The 23,800-nt window shown below is 48.0% G+C and overlaps 1 protein-coding gene across 1 annotated transcript in view; it reads right to left on the bottom strand.

Annotated features, from left to right (window-relative positions):
• The window catches only part of MMD (monocyte to macrophage differentiation associated), a 41,404-nt gene extending 39,357 nt beyond the window's left edge, over positions 1 to 2,047 (bottom strand). The window contains exon 1 of the mRNA XM_032706680.1: positions 1,992 to 2,047. Coding sequence (XP_032562571.1) covers positions 1,992 to 2,032 — 41 coding nt within the window. The 5' untranslated portion in view covers positions 2,033 to 2,047. The remainder of the gene's footprint in view (positions 1 to 1,991) is intronic.
• Between the last annotated feature and the right edge of the window lie 21,753 nt (positions 2,048 to 23,800).

Genomic DNA, 23,800 nt, shown 5'->3' on the forward strand with positions numbered 1-23,800 from the left:
AAGATTATTATTTCTGTTCCCTAATGCCGGGGATCTCTTATCACAGAGAAGGCTCCTAGCATGTGAGATGATACATGAACACACAAAAAGCTTCTAAGAGCTTACAGGCTGAATAGAAGGCAGATGGGAGAGCCCAAGGAAAGACAACTCTGGCCTGCCTGGGTGACAGTGGCCATGACATATGAGCAGCTTAGTCACTGCCAGGTTTTGCCAAAGCAGCTACGACTTGCAGTTGAATAATTGCACTTTTTCACTGCTAAATAACCAAAACAACACTCAACATAATTATTTCAGTTTGATACGTGGAAGAGGACCATGCCACCAACTTCAGATTTATTACCACTTTCGTCACATCAAGGGTTTAACTCCAGCTCCCAGCTCTCAGGACCCTTCCTTCCAAAACCAGGCATACCCATAACTCACCAGGGTGCAAAGGACAGCTTGAAAACAAAACCTGGGTTCACACACAAGAATTAAGAAACCAAAAGAAAAACCACTAATGATTCTGGCTCCTTTTCTTAAAATACAGTTAAATGAAAAGATACTCTCTAGGTCTCTTTGCCACTGCCAGGATGTTCTGCAGCTGATTCATAAACCAGCACGTCTGGGGATGCAGCACAGGCTGACAGTTCCTACCCAGCTGGAGTACAAAACATGCAATCCAGCCAACAGCTTTGTTCAGTTGTGGCTCAAATTCACTGCAGTTTATTTCTGGAAGTATTTAAAATGCCTGTCCTGAAGGCATTAGGACCACTGCAACCCAGTGAGTCATCCACCTGACACAGACAGGTAATAAATCTCACTGTGTTTGCTAAAGCTTTCTGTAGGAGTCTGTGGGTGCTTCACATTAAGATGATGTAAAACAGCCCAAGGGACAGACACCTACAACTGTCTGGGGTCTAGGGCTAATTTTCCTTTAGTAACCAGTTAAATCCACCAGATAAAGAGCACCACACACAGGAACTTGAGCACTATCTAGAGGGACACAGTAATCTGCTGTTAAACATCCCATTAAGCACTGAGAGGGAGAAACCCAGCAAGATGAAGAAGAGCCTTATGAACTAAAAAGGACTTGAGCTTGTAACTCCCAAATTGTGAGAAGAATAACAGGAGCTGATGCAGATAACATTAGACTTACTGGAGATGCAATGACAGCCTTCATGTGGCTCAGCTGGAACGTGATACAGCTGAAGGAAGGTTCAGGGGGGGAGAGGCAGGGTCAGACATGTGGAGATGCTCACTGGAAGCCAGGATGGAGGCTCAGAAATTCCTGTTCCAGTGGGACACATGGCAGCCATGACTCACATATCACATTACTGGTAAATTTATCCCATTTCACACTTTCTCTTGGGCAGGAGACATCATACCCAGCTTTTCCAGGAAGCATATTGTATCCCATGAGGGGATTTGTGTGGTCAAGGGGTAAGAGCGCCCCATAAGAGCAGAGCTCACGTTCTACCTACAGAAAACAGGCAGGTATTTGGTAGGTAGGTATAGGTAGTACCCTCAGGGGAGCTCACAGACAACATGGAAAGTATTAAATCCTGATGGGAGCAGCAGCTGGCTCCTATCAGAAAGGCACTATCTGTATCCTTTTAAAATCCTGAGTGTTTCTTTTCTCCCTGGGAAGATGGGAACAGCCTACCAAGGTCATCTGCGCTCTGCTGGCCGAGGAAGATGTGCCGAGGCTGCAGCACAGCTCAGCCCGTCCGGGTGGGATGCCTTGAACAGCACCGTGTTCCTGCAAAAATAACCGTGCCAGGCACAACTCGAGATTGAACCAAGGCCCCTCATCAGTGCCTGAGTGGATGAACAGCGTCACTGCTTCCCACTGCCAGTGGGCTGCGAGGCAGCGGCAGCGCCGATGGGAATTAGTCTCTTTATGGCTGGCAGGCAGAACTGCAGGCTCATATCGATGCAGAGCACAGCTCGACATAAAATGACTCCCTCAGCAATGGCACCGTATCAAATAAAGCGGCGTCTCAACTTACCTTGTGAGCGCGTTATCCTTTTGCAAGCGGGCAGTAAACATAGCAGGCGAGGCGGGCGGAGCGGCAGGACCGGCGCTCCGGGGCAGGTCCCCTTACACAGCAGTAGTCCTTTCCTCCTGCGGGTCGGCGGGGTTTTCGGTCCCCTTACACAGCAGTAGTCCTTTTCCCCTGCAGGTCGGCGGGGTTTTCGTAGGCGGAGATGAGCCCCTTCGCCCAGCGGGTGCCGGGGGAGCCCTGCTGCATCACCACCAGCCGGATCGGGGGCTGGGTGTCTGCGGGGACCTCAGGAGCGTATTCCTTGCTGGGATCCTTCCCCCTGCAGTCATAGAGCACGCAGGAGATCAGGAAGACCAGGAGTAAAATAACATAACTAGACACCAGAATGATGAGATTCAAGGTAACGGGGTCAATCTCCAGATAAAACTCCATTTGGTCCCATACTCTCGAGTGCAAACCCGGAGAATGAAGTTTCATATGCACGAGTGAGCGGCCGGTGACCGATCAGAATAGATGTATTGGCTTTGTGGTAAAAATACACTAATCCTCAGGTCTCCTGTAGCAATGGATTTCCCTGAACCGGACGATTAAAGCAGCTCAGTTTAATAACTTAAGCTCCTTCTTTTAATGCCACGTTGCCTACAGTGGCAGAAGCTAAATTTGATTGCTATATTGACAGGAAAACAGCCCCCTTGCTCAGGGACCATCTCTATCCTTGACAGGCAGGTACCAAAATGTGTTTCTCCTACGGGCATTTTGCAGACCCTTCCTTCCTCAGGTGGGTTTGGGCTTTTGAGCTGTAAAAAACTGACCTGTGCAATTAATAAATTAATTCAGAAATAATTAGGAAGTCATTGCAAAGTAACTTTTCTCAAAATCCCATGAGCCTGCTTCTGCTTTCAACTAAGACCTTTCTGGGCTAGTGCTACAGTAGGGTTTTAAAGTGAATTAAAGATGTTTATTACCCAAGTCCCTATCAGGATTACAGGGACACGTCACACTGCTGTGTCACACATGGCCCAGCCAGTCCTTGCACAATCTCCACTGCAGGATCCTGCTTCCCACAGGCTGCTCCATCCCCTTGGAGTCTCCCACGTGTGAGAAGGTACAACACGACTGCAGAGTTTCTTTAGCCTGGGCACTGCTAATTTATTATTCCTACACAGACCCTCTGCTTTCTGAAAAGAAGGGGAAGTTTGCAATGTGGCAGCAGGGCCAGGCTCCCAACCACAAAACCTCCAAGGACCTATTGCACCTTCCAGGTTTGTATGTCTGAAGCTGCTGAGTAAGGAGGGACACACACAGCTGCCACACATCACCCACACAGTGAGTGCTTAGAGACACCACCCCTCTTCCTCCAGAACAGAGATGTCCCAGGGTATGACACCAGGAAGGCAGACTGGAGGTGGTGTCAAGGAGCACCACAGACCCTACGTCAGCACGCTCGCTGCTCCACCCAAAACTCCAAGGTTTTGGTTACAGCACAGCAGGGCTTTAGGAAGGGATTAGGCTGTCCCAGGTCTTAGCACTGCCAGAGCTGTGGAAAAGGGCTTTATGTGTCAGCGGGAATCCAATCTGGCGCGTCTAAGCTGTAAGAAATATGTCATGGGGCCACCCTGCTGCCGCCGACCTCAGCACATGCCGCTCGTTTTAAGGTCAACACCAGCTGCGTCCCCCACCATCTGCCCTCACGGCTCTTTAGCTGAGAAGAAGTTGGTATCGAGGAGTAATCCCAAGGCTGGCACTGCCAGGGCATGCTTGGTGGGCAGAGGGAACCCAAGAGCACCCAGGATGCACGTTCATGTGACCCTGCTGTTGTGTGTCTGTCACACGTCACGAGCTGTGTCTGAAGGAGGGCAGGCACTTGGCTCTCAGACGTGGGTTAGATGAGGCTGAGATTTTTTTTCAAGACAGGCTCTTAATGATGCACTTCCCTTCCAAAGCCATGGCAGCCATGGCTTGGTTTCAGTGCTCACTGGAAAACCCAAAGTAATTTGAAAATCCCTCCAAAGTGTTCAGGAACATCCAGGCCTTTGAAGGGCAAAAGGGTTCATGATCTTAAATTTCATTCATGTTGTGCTACAAAAGATCAGTACTAGAGTAGGAAATATATGGTTCTCGTGCTGAGAGGTGGGATTTTCCATTAAGTCTTTTAAACTGGTCCTCAAATGGCAGCCTGGGTTCCGAAAACTCAGCACTGCGCTCACAAAACAAAGTTTATGGGACTTTTCTGCCTTGCACGTATTCAGTACCAGCAAGTTTGCCAAACCTGAATTGTCTCCTCTAAGGTCCTCCACGCTAACAGCTTGGTTTCAGATTTCTGTCTAACACTGCAGCAGGGAGATATATGTCACAAAGTGTTTGATTTAGATAGGCATCAGGCCAGCTTTTAGGGGCCTTTGCAAAATGTAAAATCTGGTACTACATTACTGCAGACACGATCTCTTGAAGAGACAAAAGCTTTCTGGTTTCTCCATCTCTGCAGCTTCTTGAAACACTCTCTTAGAGTGAAAATAGATGATACTTTCAAGACACCTCCTGCAGGTTGTACCTAGGGCCTGGCTTGCAGCAAGGAGATCTCACATTTATGCCTTTGTTGTATTCCCAGGATTTCTGTCCTTAAGCTGGAGCTGCTCCCAGCAGCCTCTGTCCAAGTCAGTGTGCTGAAAACTGAAGTCTAGGAGAGGATTTGGCTTTAATACCAGGATTTATTCCCTCACCCCAGCCCAAATCCAGGGCAAACTATAGGTGTTCACCATTTGATATTCCTGTGCCCAAGGGTTGCCAGGATCTAATACCATCTGCCAAGAGCCCTGTCCCAGGAGAAGGAGCATCAAACCACCTTGGGAACCTTATCTGCACACACACACACTGGGGCTTTTTATAGTGGAGCCTCACTCCAACAAACTGGCACTGCTCCCAGGATCAGTGTCCCAGGGTCCTCCCCTGCCCAACACTGCTCCCTCCTGCCCATCCTGCGGCCTCAGCCCTGCAGCTGACCATCCCTCACCAGCCTTTGGCATCTCACCCTCCTCCTGCTGTTTATGCCTGCACCCTTTTCTATAGAAAAGTCATTCAAATTCCTGTTTGCACCCACACTGATGGAGCACTGACAGTGCCCCAGCTCTGCACTGAGCAGGAACACATTTCCCCTGAGCAACTGAGAGCGGCAGGAGCTTTGCTGGGTTGGGAAAAAAAACCAAACTTAGCAGGTTGTGTTTGTGCTTCCCCAGGCAGGCAGGAGCCAGGCTGGTGGTCAGGGAAAAGCACTGCCTTGTGCAGGCTGGGTCTAGCAGAGACTGGTCAGACAGCACCTGGAGAACACGCTTTCCTCATATCTTCACAAATCATCTGTGCTACAATTGCTTCAAAGGCCAGACCAGCTCTGTCACCACCTGTGCCAGAGTGCAGGGATGGTGGGCTCCACAAAACCTCTGCTGTAGCCTCTCAAAGTGAATTAGCTGGAGTCCACTATTTATTTATTCCACTATTCCATTATTTAATGCTTGACAAAAAGCCTACTTGAGGGTCAGAGCTCCTGGCTCAAGACCCAAGGCCACCAGCTGCCACCAATGCGACTCCATACTCAGTCTTTCCCTCAGGTTTTTTTTCTCTTATTTTTTCCACCTCAATTTATAGATATTTCTGGACAGAAAGCACCTCTTCTTCAGCAAACACCAGCTCAGCTGGGAGGAGAGATGAGGGTAAAAGATGTATGTAATTGAGAACTATATATTTTCTGTAATTTTTGCTTGAAGCCATTGCACAGTGAGTTTCAGAGTACAAAAGTTCAGATGTTTCTAAAACAGCAAAGGACCTCTCTACAATCAGAGGAAAAAAAAAAAAAAGAATCTAAAAAGAAAGTCTTGGGAAGAGGTTCTGGTGGGAGAGAGCTACAAGAGCTGTTTTGAGAGGAACTACAAAGGAATTGCAGGCAATGGCCAGAAAAAAATAAATCAGTCTGTGAGAAACCATAGCACCTTCTCATCCAGTGCAGGAGTTCAATACCAGGTCCTTGCTGTGCCATCTCTTTTTGACCACAGCAGGTTAGGGCTGGTCACAGGAGCATTTTGGCTGGTAGATCCAAAGCAGCAGCTCAGGAGGGTGATCCAGCACACGAGGCATCGAGATGGATGCACACAGCAGAACATCCAGGTGCGACCAGGCTCTGCTGGACTCAGGAAACAAAGAGCAGTTCCCAGTCCTGGTGCTTCCCAGCTGGAGCCCAATAGGCACCAGAGCCTTGTGTGCTGCAGGAATTGCCTGGCAGGGCTGACCCAATTCCAGCCACCTGCACCTCGGAGCTGCAACCCAGTGAGAGCCATCACTGCTGGGCTGGATTGGCTTAGCCATGGTGTCACTGCTGAAAATAGCCCCTCAGAAATAAACCTTTTCAATCCTGGGGCAGTGTGAAAGAGGGGAATATGGATGACAGAACACCAGTGTATTCCAAGCAGAATAACAACTGGACTGAGGCAGGAAATCAGAAAGGACAGGCCTACCTGCTGGATAATGCCTTGTGTCTGCAGCTCAGGACAGCTGGAGGGAGCTACCCAAGGCCATCACCTTCCTCAAACAAGTCATAACTTAAGACTGAGAAGCTGCAGAGATTTTGGGGCAGCAGGGAGAAACTCGATGTTATCAGGAGCCAAATCACAGTTACTCCAATACCTACAGACCAAATCTGGAGTGCCCAGAGCAAATCCAGCAAAAGCAGATATGTTACACACTCGGGTGCAAACACCAATGGTAGAACCACTGAGCTCCTTGGGGGTGTCTCTGGGATGCCCAAATGCCTGTTTAAACAGTGTATGGTGTTTGTGAGGGGCCACACATGGGTGTGTCCTGTCCTTAGCCTGAGGTTTTGGGGGTCACGCTTTCCTCTAGCACAGACTCTGGACCTGACCCCCTCCCATATTCCTGCTGTGCTACAAGGATACACTCACCCACATCTCCTATTACCTACATATTCCCCTAATGCAAGAAGTAATATATTGGAGAACTCTGGTGAAAAGAGGCTGGAATTGACCAGTGCCACTAAAAATAACAGGAGCTGAAGCATCTCCATGGCACCGGAGACCTGAATTCCCAGAACCCAAGCAAATTGTGCGAGATAACAGCGTGATTTTACATCTGGTGTTTTGGGGGGGGGGGGAGGGGGGGTGTTGTTTTTGGGTTTGTTGCGGTTTTTTTTCCCCCCTGGTGGCCTCTTTCAGCTCGGGTTTTCTAAGATCACCCCAGCGTTCCCCGTGCCTGATCCCGGCTGGCCACACGTAGGTGCTGTTGCTTTCCATATGGAGCATCCCGGAGCGCGCGGGGCCCGGCAGGTGGCACCGGGGGACCGCGGGCGGACCCCGCCGACAGCAGACTCCTCTCTGCCACACGCAGCACCGCTTATCAGGATGGACACCTCTACTTTTAAAGCTCTTTTGGTCAATGGCATCAATCCTTCTTCAGCATATGAAGGGGGAGAGGAGCTCCCGCTGTCACTGCTCAGGGCTCACACGATGCTCGCTCTCGGGAAGCATTGGAACAGTGGCTAAACCCTTTTCTACTTTACAGGTGAAGTTGTTATTTATCTCTACAGCATCAGAAAACAGCTATGAAAATGCTGCTTTTGAGAAAGGAATAGAAATTCAAGCAGGAAGATGAAAAGGTGAAATAGAAAATAGCCATTAGGATACAGAACCGGTTTGCTCAGTTATTTGTACTGCAGTGCTCTCCTGGGACCCTAAACCCACCCACACCAGTCACTGAAACAACAGACTTTGAGGCTATGAACAGTTCTACAGAGGTGAGGGAGACAGCTGGCAACTGAGGTTAAACATATCCTGAGTTGAAAAAAAGTCAGGAGCTCAAAACAAAGACCGAAGCCTTACCAGATTAAGCTCACGAACGTTGCCTGCATGTCTCAGCTCCTCTCCCCAAAAGCTCAGACACCATTGCTACCACAGCCACGAAAACACTCTACACTTACAGCCCTTTATACCCAGCAGCCAAACACACTGACTTAAATCCAATTTCCCTTATCTGCAAATCAACTTACTAGAAAAGACTCAGCTGGAGAGGGTCTGGTCCTCAGGAAAATTAAAGCAGTTACCATGAGGTGGCAGATGCTGATCAGCTTTTCTCCTGATTGCTTTTCCTTTGTCTCGAGGTGCAGGTGAGAGGTGTCCCTCAAACCTCTGGCCCAGCTGAGATGTATCAAGCAGAAATGGGGTGCTGGTGTTTACTCCTACCCCAGCTCCCTGCTGGAGGGCTCTGCTGGCATCAGAACTGGCTCTGCTTGATGCTGCAAGGAGAAAAACCCAGAAGGATCTGATTCTGTGCTGTGACATTTTTGCTTTGGATAGGGATTTTACAGGCCAAAAAAAAAAAAAATCGATTTTTGTAAGAGAGTGTGTACAAGTCCAGGATGCTGCATGACAGAGGGAGGAGAGGTTAGAGAGCTTGACCCACACCGGGGGATCACAAGGTGTGACAGTCACACAGAATCCTTTTCAGAGCTGCTAAGCAGTTCCTGGTTCTGTTTGTCACTAAATCTGTGTGTCCTCCCTCAGGCTGACATATGTGTGTTTGCCTCTTTCTATTTGCCTTGAATAAAGCTCCATGGGGCAGGATGTAAGGAATACCTCCCTATTCCTGGGGCATGTTCAAGTGCTGATGTGATCATGTTACTCCAATAAATCAGTTTTGCTTCTGAATTCAATCTGCTTTTTCTTGATTTGCATTCAAGACTCTGCTACCTTGGGCCAACTGGCCACACAGAGCTACTTTTCAAGGAACCAGGGGAGTTCTGTGAGCTGGGAATAGGTGGAGACTCTTTGCCCAAGTGTGCAGGTTTGCAGGCAGAATAAATCACAGGAGTCACTGTGGTCATGAGCAGCCACTGCTGAAGTGTCTCCAAAACCAGAGGTCTCCAGGTCTGGTTCCTGACCACTGCTTTGATGAGTATGATGTTGGGTGAAGGAGGCAGAGGGCAATTGTATGATGAGAAGAAAAAGGAATCTCTAAAAATACACAATCTGCCTAAGAAGGTTCTGCAGAGCTCTCTGCTCGATTCAGCTGGGGTGGGGTGCAACTTGAGGGAAAACCTCTGAGGTTTCTTGGAGCAGCTTTTCTTGTTTGTTTTGCTTTTTCAGGCTTCTTTCAGATCTGCAAATCTGTGTGACATCGTGTGCGAAGGAAGCAAATAAAGCGAACTCTGAATTTAGATTTTTTGGGGTTTTTTTCAGGGAATACAGGCCTCCCTCAAAAGAGGATACTTGAATACCATTCAGACACCTGGGGAGCAAACCAGCTGTTCACAGCTGTTCTTTCCATCTCTCTTTTTCATTGTTTGCAGAAACAATGAAGTGATCGAGGACTGAGAGGACTGAACTGACAAAAAAAGGAGCCCCAAGTGCCAAGCTCTGTAGTTGCTCTTTGTAAAACCCAAATAAATGGAAAAATAAATCAAGCTTAGACATCAACAGGAAATTGAAAAGTTACATCAATGAAAGGACAGAAATGTATACGTCAATCATTTGGCTGGAGATGTTGTGGTATAAACAGATTTTTATCACTTATAGCTCCCTATTCAAGTAATTCTGTCCCAGATTTCTTTTGAAAAAGCACACAGAGTACAATTTTGCCAAGAAGCCTCTGGGAACAAATATGAAAAATAGAGCAAGACTGGCTTTGCTGTCCCTGGTTTCAAGTTCATGAAGTTTTTAAAGCTTTGGTTTCATTCAGAAAAACAGAAAAGGCTTATTCCTAATCCTCAGTCAAGGCTGCAGGACTTGTTTGATGTTTACAGCTGGGCACATCCCAGTGTTTTGCTGAGATGGACTCCTTGAACTTCCATCCCCACTGTGCTCAAACCTAATCCACGTTGTCACCTCTCTTTTCCCTCCTTCACAGCCACACACATTTCTGTGAGTTAGTTCATGCGCCCACAGGGGAAGGCTGAATGTGACAGCAGCCTGTCACCATCCCAGCACCCAGAGCTCCCATGCCTGTCTACACCTCTCACAAGGTCAGCCTGGAGCCACCTCTGTCACAGGGACATGGTCCCTCATCACGGGAGCCCCACTGGTGCCAGCTGCCCTCGGGCACAGATAAACCAGCCCTGAGGACAAAACCTTTGCCTTCCTTTTGAGATAGAAGATATGGGGATACAAACAGTGATAAAGAGCTGATGCGTCAGTCCCGGCTGAATCCTGTTCCCCTGCCTCACCCACTTCCACCCTGTTCAGCATCAGGAGTTTTTGTTCTGTCTCTGATTCTTCCACACCCACCTTTGAATTTTGTATTCCCCCAGACAAAGGTGGGACTCCAGTCTGTAGTAAGGGACTTTTCCTGGGAGATTTTCCTCTCTGACAAGGAAGGAACCATGGCCTCTGATCTTCTCCTTCTGACACCTGGGCTCTCCCTCTCCCCATCAGTTGTACTGCAGTCAGTCCCGCCACGTTCCCCAGGTTTCTTTCTTGGCACCAGACATGGTTTTCTGCTGCAAATTTAGCCCAAATCGTTTCTCCATTGTTCTCTCCCGGCTGCTGTCTTATCATCACTGCATTGTTCCCTCTTGGCTTCCTCTGCAGTTCCTATCTGTCTTCTGGCTCTGTGTGTATCACTGTGGGCTTATCTTCAGTCAGGTTTTGATGTCATTCATTGGACATCTTATTACCATTTGTCACAGCATTCTGGTTTCTCTCTGTTCTTGTCAATGCATTTGATGTATTTCCACCTGTCTGAGTGAAATCTCAGTGGAACTCAAATCAAATGTATCCCCCAACTGACCGAAAAAGCCCTGAGCTGGGGGGGAAGGCCAGGTGGTGTGAAGGTGACCATGAAAGTGTTCCCAAGTACAATGTGAAATGAGCCCTGATGTTCCACAGACCCATCTGTGTGAACTCCTGCCAAAATATGGTTCTGTTCTGAAATCAGGCACTGCTTACAGTTTTACATGATTTGCTGAAAAATCATGAGTTTTCTGTCTCCAAGTGACTGCAGAAGTTCTGGTTTGCCAGATCTCCAAGCAGATGGTCAACTCCATGCACATGGGAATAAAATTACTTAATGCTTTCAGGTAAGTTATTAACAACCTGGTAGCACTTCTCTGTATATTGGGTCATTCAGTGGAGGCAAATCACAAGGAAAATTGACACAAATACATGATATTCTGAGAATGGTTCCCACACTTTCAGAAGTTGCTCAGCAACTTCTTTTGATTAGCAGCACACAACCTTTCATGCAGCAAAGGTGGCCAAAGAGGAAATTTTGAGAGCTTAAGCATTAAATCCACCATTTGTGTCAGAGGGAGGTCACCCTGTGTAAAGGGAAGGTGACACAACAATTTCTGCTCTTGGGCTGAGTGCCACACTGTATAGAGACATCTATTTTCAGCTTAATATAACAAACCTGTCTTTTGTCTGATGTTCAGCAGTTCTTGGTCACAGCTATGCTCAGACAATCAATAATCCCTGGGAACAGAGGTGTTCCAGTCCAACTGTCAGCGATGTGCCACCTTTGCCCATGAGTCAATGACATGCAGCAGCTGCAGCCCACACAGACCCAGTCAGAGCAGAGACAAAACCAAAGGAAAACTTTGTGCCATATGAGACTGGCACATGCCAACCTCCTCTCTGGTGTCCCTTCACTGCAGTGATGGCTGAACCTCCTGACAGCGAGAAGTGTGAACCCCACCATGAGCATTGTCCTGGTTTGGGCAGCACCTCAATAAACCAAGCACAGCCAAGTGTTGTTTTCATTCTTATTCTGACAAATGAGCTAATTAGAGTACAAAATAATACCCTCAAGCTTCATAAATCCTTTTGACTTTGAAGGATTTTTTAATTTATTTTGTTTTTTTGCTCAGACGACATGGAGACTCGGTGCTAAACTACACAAAACAAATTAAATATCCAATTACAAACAGTTGGTTCTGGTCTGGGAGCACTTCAGTTGACTGCCGTGATTCAAAGGAGAAAAATTATTTCTTTCTGAATACTGCAATTCTTTTTAAACAGCACATTGGCTGACCCATCCTGGATTACAACCTCAAGAGCTTCACATACATGTTTTCAAAACTAAGGCTTGTTCCTTGCCTCATCAAATGGATGCTCAAGCTTCAGAGCTGCAGGAAGGGGAGAGGAGCTGCCCATCTGCCCCTTGGTGCTGTTTCAAGGGAGACACAGAGAGTTCTTCAGTGAGGAAGTGAATGGCTCACTTGTGTGAGAGTGTGTGTCTGTAAGTGCAAGGATTTAAAGGTTGGATTCGTGTGGAAAAATTGTGGAAGATTTGTCTTTTTCACAGATGCAGCAATTTTACCTCACAGCTTTCCATACACCTCACCACTTCCAAGAGATCCTCCTTTCTTTCTGTCACATAAACATTTGAGATGGTTGTTCCAAGGGCCCAAAGCTGCCTTACCCCTGGTGCTGGAGAAGCAGGGAAGGACAGCGGAGCCACCATGTGCTGGGATGTGTCTGCAGTGGGAACTCTTGGAGAAAAGGTGACCACAGGACAGCAAGGGAGGGGTGTGCTGCTCCAGGTGGAGGGTTTCTCTGGGTGACTTGACCCAGGCTGTAAGGGCAGAGAGCCAGATCAGCTGTGCTGAGGCCATGGCAAGCTCAGGCCACCAGAAGGGCTTGTGCTCAGTGACCCCTGGGGGTGTTACATCCCTGAGTCTTCTGTGGCTGCCCTTGGGGACTGACAGAACAAAGCCATCCTTTTGGGCTGGATTCACACCAAAGTGTGTTTCTCAGATCCTAAGAGAACCTCCTAAGAAGCCACCCCTCCTCACAGCTCAGGTGGACACCACTATCCACCCCCAAGCACTTGTCCTTCAGTGCCTGATCCTGCAGAGAAGATCTTTGTGCTCAGAGGTGTGTTATGTTCCACAAGCACAACACCCATGTTCCATGTGGACCACCCAGCTGCATGGCCAAAAACCCCATGTTTCTCATGGTTTTCTCCATGCTTTTGCTGTTCTGCTGCTTTTACAGCTCTTTTGTTTTCCCAGCTGGTTTGTGTGCCTGAGATCAGGTCACAGAAAGCAAAGGGCTTGCTCAGAAGTTAAACAAAAGCTCTTTCAAGCTTACAAAGAACAAAAAAAAAAAAAAGGCCACTTCCAGGGAGACCCCTTCTCCAATATTGGAAGAGTTTGATTTGAAGGCTTTTCTGCAAGAAATCCAAGGCTGACTTGGCCCACAACTAACATTGCCAAGGTGTGTGAGTTGGGTGAGATTTGACTATCTCTATAAGGTAAGAGTATTTCAGGAAAATACTTCAGCAACAGAAATAAATACCCAGGATTTAAGACAAGGGATAAAAACTTCCCCCAATAGACAGACATGAGAAAAACTAAGGAGGACATAAGGGCCTGGCTAAAAAAAGATCAAAACTCAAATGGATGGATCCAGAACATAGAAGCTCAGCTCCTACCACAGCCATGAACTTCATGTGTGATCGAACACTAATTTCTGGTGAGGATAAAACCCCAGCCTGGCTGCAGGGTCCCAGGATAGCAATTCCATAGCAGGGTCCCAGGACAGCCAGTTCCATAGCAGGGTCCCAGGATAGCAATTCCATAGCAGAGACAGCCATGTCCATAGCACAGTGGGGCTGCAGAGCAACAGGGAGGAGCTGCTGAGGGGGGAAGTTTCCCTGGGCACATAATGAATGATTCCAGTTTTACCACTGGTCAGATTTCCAAGAACCAGACACTGTAACCAAGTAATTCCCATGACAGTTTCTTTTTTTTTTTGTTACCCTGGAGTGCAGAAATCAAGACCTCTACCTGCCTGGCAGGAGCTGAACAGGCTTTGAATGAACCAGAATTACTGGAGATAAATATCAAGCCTTAAATGTTTCATGCAGAAGACCCACAAGTCCAAGTGCCCTGTGAGCACAGTAGGGTGTCATCCACCAATCCCTGATATTTTATGTCCATGCAGACACACTGTCTTGCATTTTAAACAAACTGCAAGAGCAGAAATTTTGTTCCCATGGAAGCTAATTTTTTTTTTTTTTTTATTATACTCCTAAACTTCATCTTAATACTTCCAAGTGTACTTTGGGCTGTGGCCAACCCGTGCACGTGTGGTAGGAAGCCTCCTCACACAACTCTGAGCAGGACGGGACAGCAGAGAGCGGCTCCACAGGCTCCCGTGGCATCCAATCCAGGAGAAGCAGAAGGCAGGAACAGCAGCTTGGCTGGCAAGGAGGTGGCAAGTGTCACCCCACAGGGGCCAGGGAAGAGGTGTTACCATAACAGGGTGGAAAAGCAACACGTAGAGATTGACAAAAAAAAGGGGAGAGCAAGAGCGAGCTCCTTTGATAGCCTCGACATCACAATCAGGAGAGACTTCCTGGCCTCATATTTTCCATATAAACACTCTCCACTGGATAAAGTTAATGGTTCCCTAAACTGCAACGCAGAAGGGCTTGATCAGTTCAATTGACGTCACAGATTGAGTATTTTAATGAAATGTGCTGTGCTTCCCCCATTTATAGGTTTGACCCTAACCTTTACCAGATGTTCAATTCATGCTCCCTCACAGACACTGCACTGCTGTGTTTTGGAGGCTCTCTTTTGGAAATCTGAAATGCTGAAGTGGAAAGAAAACCCTCTGACACGGACTCTTTTGTTTGAGCTGCTCCCCTCCATGGGGATGGGCTGTGTGGAGGGCTTTGCTCAGCTTACATGGGATTGTACCCAGGAGAGAGGGGAAAAAGGGCCAGAAGGGTTATATTGTGCATTGCCTGCCTGTCTGGGAGTGTAAAGGATACAGTGCTGCTCCCCTGCCACTTAACAGGGCTGAAAGTACAGCTCAGCCTCTCATCCCCTCCCCCAAAATGTGACCCTGAGACCAGAAAAAGAGCCAGGAACCCTGAATTCAGGATTTGGCCCTGCCACATCCCCTTGGGCACGGTGTTCCTGCCTCTCAGCCTTGTTCCCCAGCCATAAAACAGGACAATGTCCCTTTGCCCAGTTACATCCTGGGTTTATCAGGGGCAGGGCTGGGCTGGACTGGGCCTTTGAGGGCTCCCTCCTGTCCCCTGGGACAGCCCGGGCTGTTCCTGGGGTGGGAACAAACAGGTACCAGCTCCACAGACCCACCATCCCTGTGTTGGTCTGGATGCAAATCTGCTCCACACTGAGACCCCCAGGCAGGTACATCTCCAGAGCAGAGTGTCCCTGAGATGTGCAAAGAGCAAAACCAGCTGGAAATAAGTCACAACCAGGAAAAGGGCATGCCATCAAAAAAGATGCTATCAAAAGCTTTCTGGCATTTGATGCTCATTTAGAAAGTCTCTTGCTCATTCTTTCTTCAAAGAGAAGATAAAAAGATGGAGCAAGAGAGGGTTAAAAGGAGATCCACGTTCCCAAACTTCAGCTTTGGTTTTCAATCATTTTAGATAAATTGGAAGCTGGACCCCAGCCACCCTTTAGTTCTGGCTTTGGATTAGCAAATTGAAAGTCACAGATGAGGTTTTGCAAAACCAAACCCATATCCTCCTTGGCCTGCTCCTGGCTCAAACTCAGCTAGCCCTGAGCAAAAATAAGTGAATCACTCCTTAAAACACTCACAACCAAAAATGCTGAACTCAACAACCACAAACTGAGCGAAGGAGCCTCCGAAAGCCCAAGTGAGGCACTCATTCCTTCTAACCCAGGAGAGAACAAACCTGCAGCACCAGCACTTTGCAGCAGATTAGACAGCAAAAATGTTTGGAAACGTTAAAAAAGAAAAAAACGATGGTTTTGTTTTCAGTAATTCCATGCACACACATAAAAACTATGTATTCTGTGGCCAAGCACTTTTCCCTGAGCAGATGGCTGTTAGCGTGGCAACCTCAGCCCTGCTCTTTGACATTGATCCTGCAAGAGGGTTCAGTGGATTGAACCAAAGTGGATCCAAGGTTCTCCTGACCCCAGGATAAAAGCAGCCATGTATGGAGCCAGCCCAGCCCAGTCCAGCTCCCCTGCCTCCAGCACACACCTCGCTGTAACCCAAAGCCATATCCACGGGCAGGTAACTCTCAAATGTTGTTTATGTTCTTGAAAGTCTCACCTGCTTCTCAGCCTCATCCTATTGCAAAGGAAATGTCCCTCCTGGCTGGTGTGGCCCGAGGATGAAGGGATGCTCATGAAGGATGAGCCCTTCCCTGCTCATGTGACACAGGACAAAACATGATGCCCCTGCAGCACTGCCAGCACTGGCAGTGACTGTCCCACAGCACCACCAGCCTGGGGCTGTCTTCCCAGAAGTTGCAAAAAGAAGTGGGAATTATATAGTAAATCAGACTCCATCTCCCAATCACAGACCCTCAGCACACCACCCTTTATTAGCAGGAAATCCTAAATTCAACCATCGAGACGTTCATGGAATTGCAATCCTATAAAAACAGCAGTTAGGGCCCCTCTTACCCCCAGGCTGGGCAGAGGCCTCCTCTGAGTTCCCAGAGTCACAGCAAATACAACCTGAGCACCAACAGTTAAGAGTATTTTACCAGTGGCAATGAGAGGGATTCAAGCAGAGTAGGAAATAACATCATCTTCATTTGGATCGGGGCTGAGAATGCACCCGGGCTGCCTTCCCTGCCATAATTTACACGTCCCCACAGACATATTGGAAGTGACTTTTACAGCCAGCCAGGAGACAGCCACACAACCCACACCAGCTCTGGCAGGAATCACATGCCACAGTGTCCCACAATGTGTCTGTCTCTCCGGGAAGAAGCATGTGGAGGGTTGTTTTTCTGCTTAAGCCTATTTGATTTTATTTTCCTTTACTTACTGGCAGTGAATTGTTCCATTTTTCTTGCTTACCAAACACTTTATACTGTGGGTTTTTTTGTTTGCTCGTTTGTTGCGACAGGAGTGGTAAAAGACCCTGTCTGGGCTCTCCAGATCACACAGCAAAGTTGACATGAGGCAAGCAGCTTCTTTAGACACCCTTCTTAAACCTCAACTTCAGCTCTCCATTCCAGCCCACCCTCTTTGTCCCTGAGAAACTCCTCTTTCAAAATAAGCTGTGCCATGGTCTGACACATGGGTTGGAGAAAATAATTCGGTATCATCGAGTGGGTGTTGTTTGGAGACCAATCAACCTTACCCAGTTTATGTATTTTTTTCCTGCTGGTTAAAGAAGCACTAAAAGCAACAACCTGTAACACACAACGTGTCAAGATCTGAGCAGTGCTGATCCCAGTTAATGCCCAGCTCCTTTTGCAGCAACCATCTCCCTGGAAGGGTTCACTCAACTGCAAAAGGAAATTGTCTCAAGTGAAGGCAGGTGGAGCCAACAAAGCAGACAGCATATGAATTTTTTTTTTCTGTTTTTACAACTGGGCACCATGGACTGACAGTCTGGATTTAGGGCTGAGTTTACAGCTTTGCTGCCTCCCAGCAGCTGTTGTGCAAAATAGACCTTCATCCAAACCAAAATCACCAAGTCAAGAGCCTGAGAGGGAAAAGTGCAGGATCTTCCTGATGAAACTATTCATTGATAATAAAATATCCATGAGGAAAACATATTTGTCATCTTCTCGTTGAGATGAGATGTGTCACTCCCTCTTTCTTGTATTCATGAGTGCATGCACACTCCAGAGAAACACCCTGATGCTTGTCCAGGGTTTTGCTAAAGGCTTTATCCAGCTCTCACACTCCAGCTAGGACTGAACCAGAGGAATAAACTAAGAAAAATATGCATGAAAAATGGGAAGAGGTTGTTTATCAAAAGTCAAAGAGTGGGAGCCACAAAGAATATTCTGGCCTTTCTCACCAGGTTGCAGCCTCAGATGTACCCAGGTTTAACTGGGCCCCACACAGGATGTGCAGACCCTGCTCCATCCCAACAGGCAGTGATCCCACCTGCCCAAAAACTGCAGCCTCCAGCAATCAGAGAGACTTGGGGAGGGGGGGAAAGAAAGAGTGGGTCAATAGCATGGATAAAAGTAAGGTGACAGGGCCAGGTTGGCACGAAGGTGCCACCAGCTCCAGCAAAGTGACAACTGCAGTGAGTTTGGTGACTCTGGACTGAGCTCTCCTGCTCAAAGTGACAGCTGCAGTGAGTTTGGTGACTCTGGACTGAGCTCTCCTGCTCACATGAGAGGGGAAGGAGCAGACAGGACTTGAAGAAGGCTGTTGCATTGGATGTGCTGAAGTCTCTGTTGATTTTAGGCCAGGGAAGAATGATCTGCTGTGTTCCCTCCTCATCTTGGCTCCCACTCATAAAGGCACTTAAAAAGCTGTCTGCTTCAAGTATGTGCTTAAGTGCTTTGCTGAATTAGAGAATTAGCATATTTACTTGCCTGCAGTGTCTGCAAAAGCCAACTGAAAGCCCTGGGATTTTGCTGAATGCCTTTGATGGCCTCTGGGACAGACCACAGGTACCAAGTTGCCTTCCCCTGTCACGCCTCCACAGCCTGTGGCAGCTCTGCCCTGCGTGAGGAAAAGCTGAGCTTGGCTGATCATCTCTGGTCATCTCTCAGCTATACTGAGGCAATTTTAGGGATCAGTTTTCTCATGCCATTTGCAACACTCAGTGCCATTTGGAAACTCCTGCACGAAGCAGAGCTCACTGTGTCCTGCCAGAAACAGGTTTAAATTCTTGTGACTGGAGTTTGCTTTTCCTGCTAATTGAGGCTCTGAAGTCCAGTGATGCTTTTCCTTTGATTTAATTAAGGGAAGCTGTTTCCAAGGAATCATACATATAGCTCAGATCAAAGACTTCAAGAGCAGTGATGTACCCCAAGATGCAACGGATGTGATTCACGGTGACTCACAGGCTGTGTCCAGCTGCCAGATGAGTCAGCACTCACAGCAACCTCAGCATAGTCCACCCGCCAAATTTAAGGACCTGTGGTACCACGTCCATGCCAAGTAGAAGGAGATGAGCCCCAGATGTCCTATCATACCCCAGACAACAGCACACAGCAGTGGCCCATCCCCAGGACAGTGTCCTGTGGGACCTGCAGCTCTGCATCATCAAACAGACTCCCCAACGGGGAACTTAAACTCTTGCCTTGCTCACGTCCTTAAAGTGTATAGCAAGTAAGGGCTGAATTTCTGGTGAATATCAAGCCTGGGTGCAGAAGACCTCAAGTCTTCTCAGCTCATTAAAAGCCAGACAAGCCAACTGCAAAGGAACTTGAAGCCAAATGAAGTGCTGAAACAAGCCATTGCTCTTAAAACTTCTGCAGGAGCAATATCCTTGCTGGTGCAGCCCAAGGGGAGGATCACAGCCCTGGCTCATGTGCCACTTCCCTTCCCACACTTGCCAAACAGCAGCAAATAATGGATTTTTTTTTCTTTTTTCCCTTTCTGTGGAAAGTCTAAGCTGAATTCTTGATGATTCTTGTAAAATCTGAAAGCTGAGCAAGCCTGACTTTCACAAACACACACCCGAACACACACCCGTGTAATTTGTGATGCGGTTCTGCAGGGGAGGGGAGGACAGTGACCATCTGTTTTTCTGGATGGGAGAGGGAAAGAGCCACCAGGAAAGTTCTGGTGGGGCAGCTGAGCTCCAGGCTGTGATTTACAACTGTAAATACAACAAATCCTCTCCAACTGCCCTGGCGTTGCTCAGGAACCAGCATCCAGCCCACAGAGCAAGCTCAGGTCACTCGAGTTTAACGATGACCAACTTGACTGGAAAAGCGAGGAAAGGCAGATAAATTGCTGCCCTTGGTCCAAGTTAAATCCCTGTGGGATGCAGCTCCACAGGATGGACTGATGGGCACTGCATGTCCTGGTGGCCTTACTCACAAAATGAGGCTTAAACTGGGAATGGAAGGGCTCAGCCCTCACCTCCGGAGGGACCACTGGGACCAATTCCCGTGTGCAGCTCTGTCCTGGCACGTGCCAGTGCCACACTTGTGAGGAGGTGACAAGACTGAAATTTCAATTTGGATTCACTGAAAAAATAGCTCAACAAATCCAGAATTTTTATTTCAATTTTTTGGGTTTCCAATTTTTCCTTTTTTTTTTTTTTCTTTATTTAGTACTGAGTTGGAAGAAATGCTGAAACTATTTCCACCTCTATTCCAAGATGGGGCACCACCTTAGTTTCGAGGACGTTAGAAGAGGACGTTGAAGTAATTTTTAGAGAAAAACCTAAAAATCTAAAGAAAAGCTTCAGAAAACACAGCACAGGCTCAGAAAACATCCTGATGTCACCAAATCTGTACTTTTCACTGGAAAAGGATGTGTTTACAGAGAGCCAATGGGAACAGACCAGCTGTTGATACCTCACCAGGGCCTGTTCCCATCCCATCTCAACCTCCCAGTCATCCCCTGCAAACTGGGAACCTAAAATCCCCACATGCAACTGATGGTGCAACTGGCAGCACCAGCACTGAAGGGACAAGTTACAGGACCAGCAAAGAGTCCAAACTGCCCAGATCCTCACCAGCTCTCTCTGAAGGCATCTGTCCCTCTGAAGACCACACCAGCTCACAGCAGAGCACATCCCTTAAACCACTGCTGGAAGGAGCAAAACCATCCTGTCTTGGGTGAATTCCATGTCCAAAAATACTTAGTGTGTTATTTAGTTTAAATTATGTATTCATTTTATTTTTTTTTTGTATCCAGCACAGCAAACTGGGATATTCCACAAGGCAGTCCCATTGGAATAAACAGCTTTTCCCAGAGCATTTACCAAACAGCACCACAGCACAGAGACCCCTTGCTGGGGCTCCTCATGCTGGTGCAGTTGGGTGCTTCTCTCTGTGGCCGCGTTCCCCACAGGAACAGACAAACACTGACATGGAAACATCCTTGCATACCCACAGGGCACTCTGAGTGCCCAGCAGCCTGTAGGCATGTCCCAAGGAGTGGGATCGTGGATATGCTGCTAAAAACTCAGCAAGAGGGGCAAAATCTCAAACTTTGCTTGCTCACTTCACCTCTGCAGACAAATCACTGCTTTTACAAGGCATTATTGAATTCTTTTCACTGTGACCACCCAACCCCTCCACAGCCATGGAGCAGACTGGCACAGGGTTGTCTCAGACAGGATATCCTCCAGGGAACAGCCTCTGCACAGCACAGAACAATAGAGCCCTGCCTTTGGACCCATGGATACACAACGTGCCCAGCCTCTTCTCCCCCCAGAGCTCAGATATCTGCTCTGAGCACAGCAGGGAGCACCGTGCTATCAGATCTACATCCACATCTATTTCCTGCTATTTGTGAGCGAGTCCCACCACTGCCAAAGGGAGCAGAACAGGCTCTGGTCCTGCATCTCTGCCCATTCCTTCAGATGCTGTGGGTTTGGACAGCTCAGGTATCTGATTGTTTGCACACTGAGCTGGGACAGGCAGCTCTGCTCCCAGTACTCGATGGCACAACAAGCCCACCAGGGCTTGTCCACCTGGCTGGTCCTTCCCATGGCAATGGCTACAGGGCCTCCCTGCAACTCCACTTCCATAGCTACCCATCCATGCTCTGGGATCAAGCACATGTTCATCACACCAAAGCCTTCCACGAGGGCTTTACAGAAACTTCCAGACTAAAGCATCTTCCAGTCACCTTATGCACCCGGTGGAGAACATTTACAGTGGTCCAGGTTGGTTGTAAAACACCCAGCCAGTTGCTCACAGTCTGCTTGGTTAAGTTGCACTGACTCAACTGCTGCCAGCTGGGATGCCAGGGCTCATTCTGCCCTCAATTACATCAATGCAAATTTGGAACAACTCCACTGGCTTTCATGCCATAACCTGATTTACTGGAGAGCAGAATCTGTTGTGCTTTCTAGGTTCGTGTTGTCTGATAGAGAACAGACTTGAACCTCTGACTCATTAGCAAGGAAACGTAGACTGAAATTAAGCTCCCAGTAGATAAACATCCCTTGAGCACAATTTTTTCTTGCCCTGGTTGTGGAAACAGCTTGACTTACTGCTGAGCTGCAGCCTGATACCCACTGCCTGCAACGAGCAACTTCTGTAGCACTGAAAAGATCTTCTTCTGCTTGACAGAGTGAAATGGAGAAAGTCGCCTTAAAAGCCATCTCAGACTTATGCAAAGCCCTGAAATCCTGCCCCTGGGAGCACATGGAGCCTGAGCAGCCTTGAGGGAGCAGATGAGTCCAAAGAGATGGCACAGCTCTGGCTGCACACAGAGATGGATCTCAGGAGCCCCGGGGATATTTCTTGTGCATGGATCATATCTAGTTCCTCCCTTGTAACTGCGCTGAAGCTGGGCTTGATTTATTAATGTATTCATCAGAGAGGAGACTGTTTATACTGGGAAAACCCCTAATGGAGGAATGTGCTACCCTGTGTGGGGCCAGGTGGCCCCTTTCTGGCTGACAGTGGCCCCTGGTGTGCCCTGCACCACTCACATCTTTCACAAGCACACGAAGGCAAACAGCACAGAAAAGAGCTCCTTTTCTCACATGGGCAAAGCAATCCCCTGCTGTTACCACAAGCAGGAGGTGCTGCTGGGAATGCCCTGGCTGTGGTTTTCAACTATACAGCACTAACTGTCCCACTATCACTTATATGCCAAGGGCTGGCTATTGCTGAGGACTTTGATCCTTTGGGATCTCTGTTATCTTTGAAGAGGGCTCAGCAATGAGCCATGCCTCAGTTTACCAGCCTCTGCAGCAGACAGTGTCCCACATCATGTCAGCATGTGAGCACAGATGGGGAGTGAAAGTCCTGGGACCTCGCACCATCTCTCTCAAAAGGCTTAAAAGAGGCTTGAGCCATTTTTTTAACACTCATTCTCATTTGAGCCCCAGGAGTCCCTGTGTCTCGGACATTCCCTGAGTCTGAAACCCAATTTCTGCTAATCTTTATGTGCAGCCTTTTAGAAAATGGCTAGGTTTTGTAAATGGTTCATCTCCTACAAACAGATTTCTTTGTGCCTGCTGAGGACCCAGGACACCCACCTACACTGTGAATCACAAATAAGGAGCAGGTTCCAAAAAGAACCTTAAAAACCCCCAAATAACCCTTTGTGACCAACGCCATGACAAGCAGACTCGCAGCCTGTGGTGCTGAGTGCATTTCACAGCAAGAACAGCATTTTGCTTCATCCCAAGCAGGAAACAGCCATTCCAGCATTCAGTGTCTTTGCTGGGTTCTTGTCTTTCATTCCGCATCCCCGAGCCAGTGCAGGATTTGCAAACATTTCATAATTCCAAGAACAAGCACATTAAAGCCTCAGAGCAAGGGGAAAGCCCTTTTCCTGCCAACAAGGCATATTATTGTCAATACCCCATTGTTGTACTCGCACTCACCACCCCTTAAAGCAATTAATGGATAAATCAGGGATTTTTCTGTGGCATTTCTGTGGGTGGAGTTTATTCCCATCCTTATCTGAGCAGTGGATCTTTCCCACCAGCAACCTGGTGCCAGGGTGTCCCACAGCCCGTGACGCCGGAGGGCCCTGCAGAACAAACAAACTCAATTACAGGAGGATATTTACAATTGCTGACCAAACTCTCGATTTCCTTGGTAAGCTCCTCCAGACAATGCACTCCAGGCACTGGCCTCCAATTGTACTGTCAGAAATTCATACGGGCCCGAGAATGAGAAAATATTGTGTTTAGATTTTCGATAGGCAAAGGAAAACAAAGGAGCGATGTTTTTGGAGGGTTCCCCCCCAACCCCAGGAGTTTGTTTATTTTTATAGGCACAGGATGGAGCAGGGTGAGTGTGGAGCCTCCCCTTGCCCACCCTGCCCTGTCCTGCTCCTGCCCAGAGCCAGCCACCAGCGCTGGGAAGGATGAGGAAGCAGGACAGCACTGCACCTTGTGCACGAGGCTTGTTGTGGCCCAAAACTCATAGAGTGCTTTTGCTGAGCTCATTAA

This window comes from Chiroxiphia lanceolata, chromosome 19 (genome assembly GCF_009829145.1).
Source record: "Chiroxiphia lanceolata isolate bChiLan1 chromosome 19, bChiLan1.pri, whole genome shotgun sequence".
Lineage (NCBI taxonomy): Eukaryota > Metazoa > Chordata > Aves > Passeriformes > Pipridae > Chiroxiphia > Chiroxiphia lanceolata.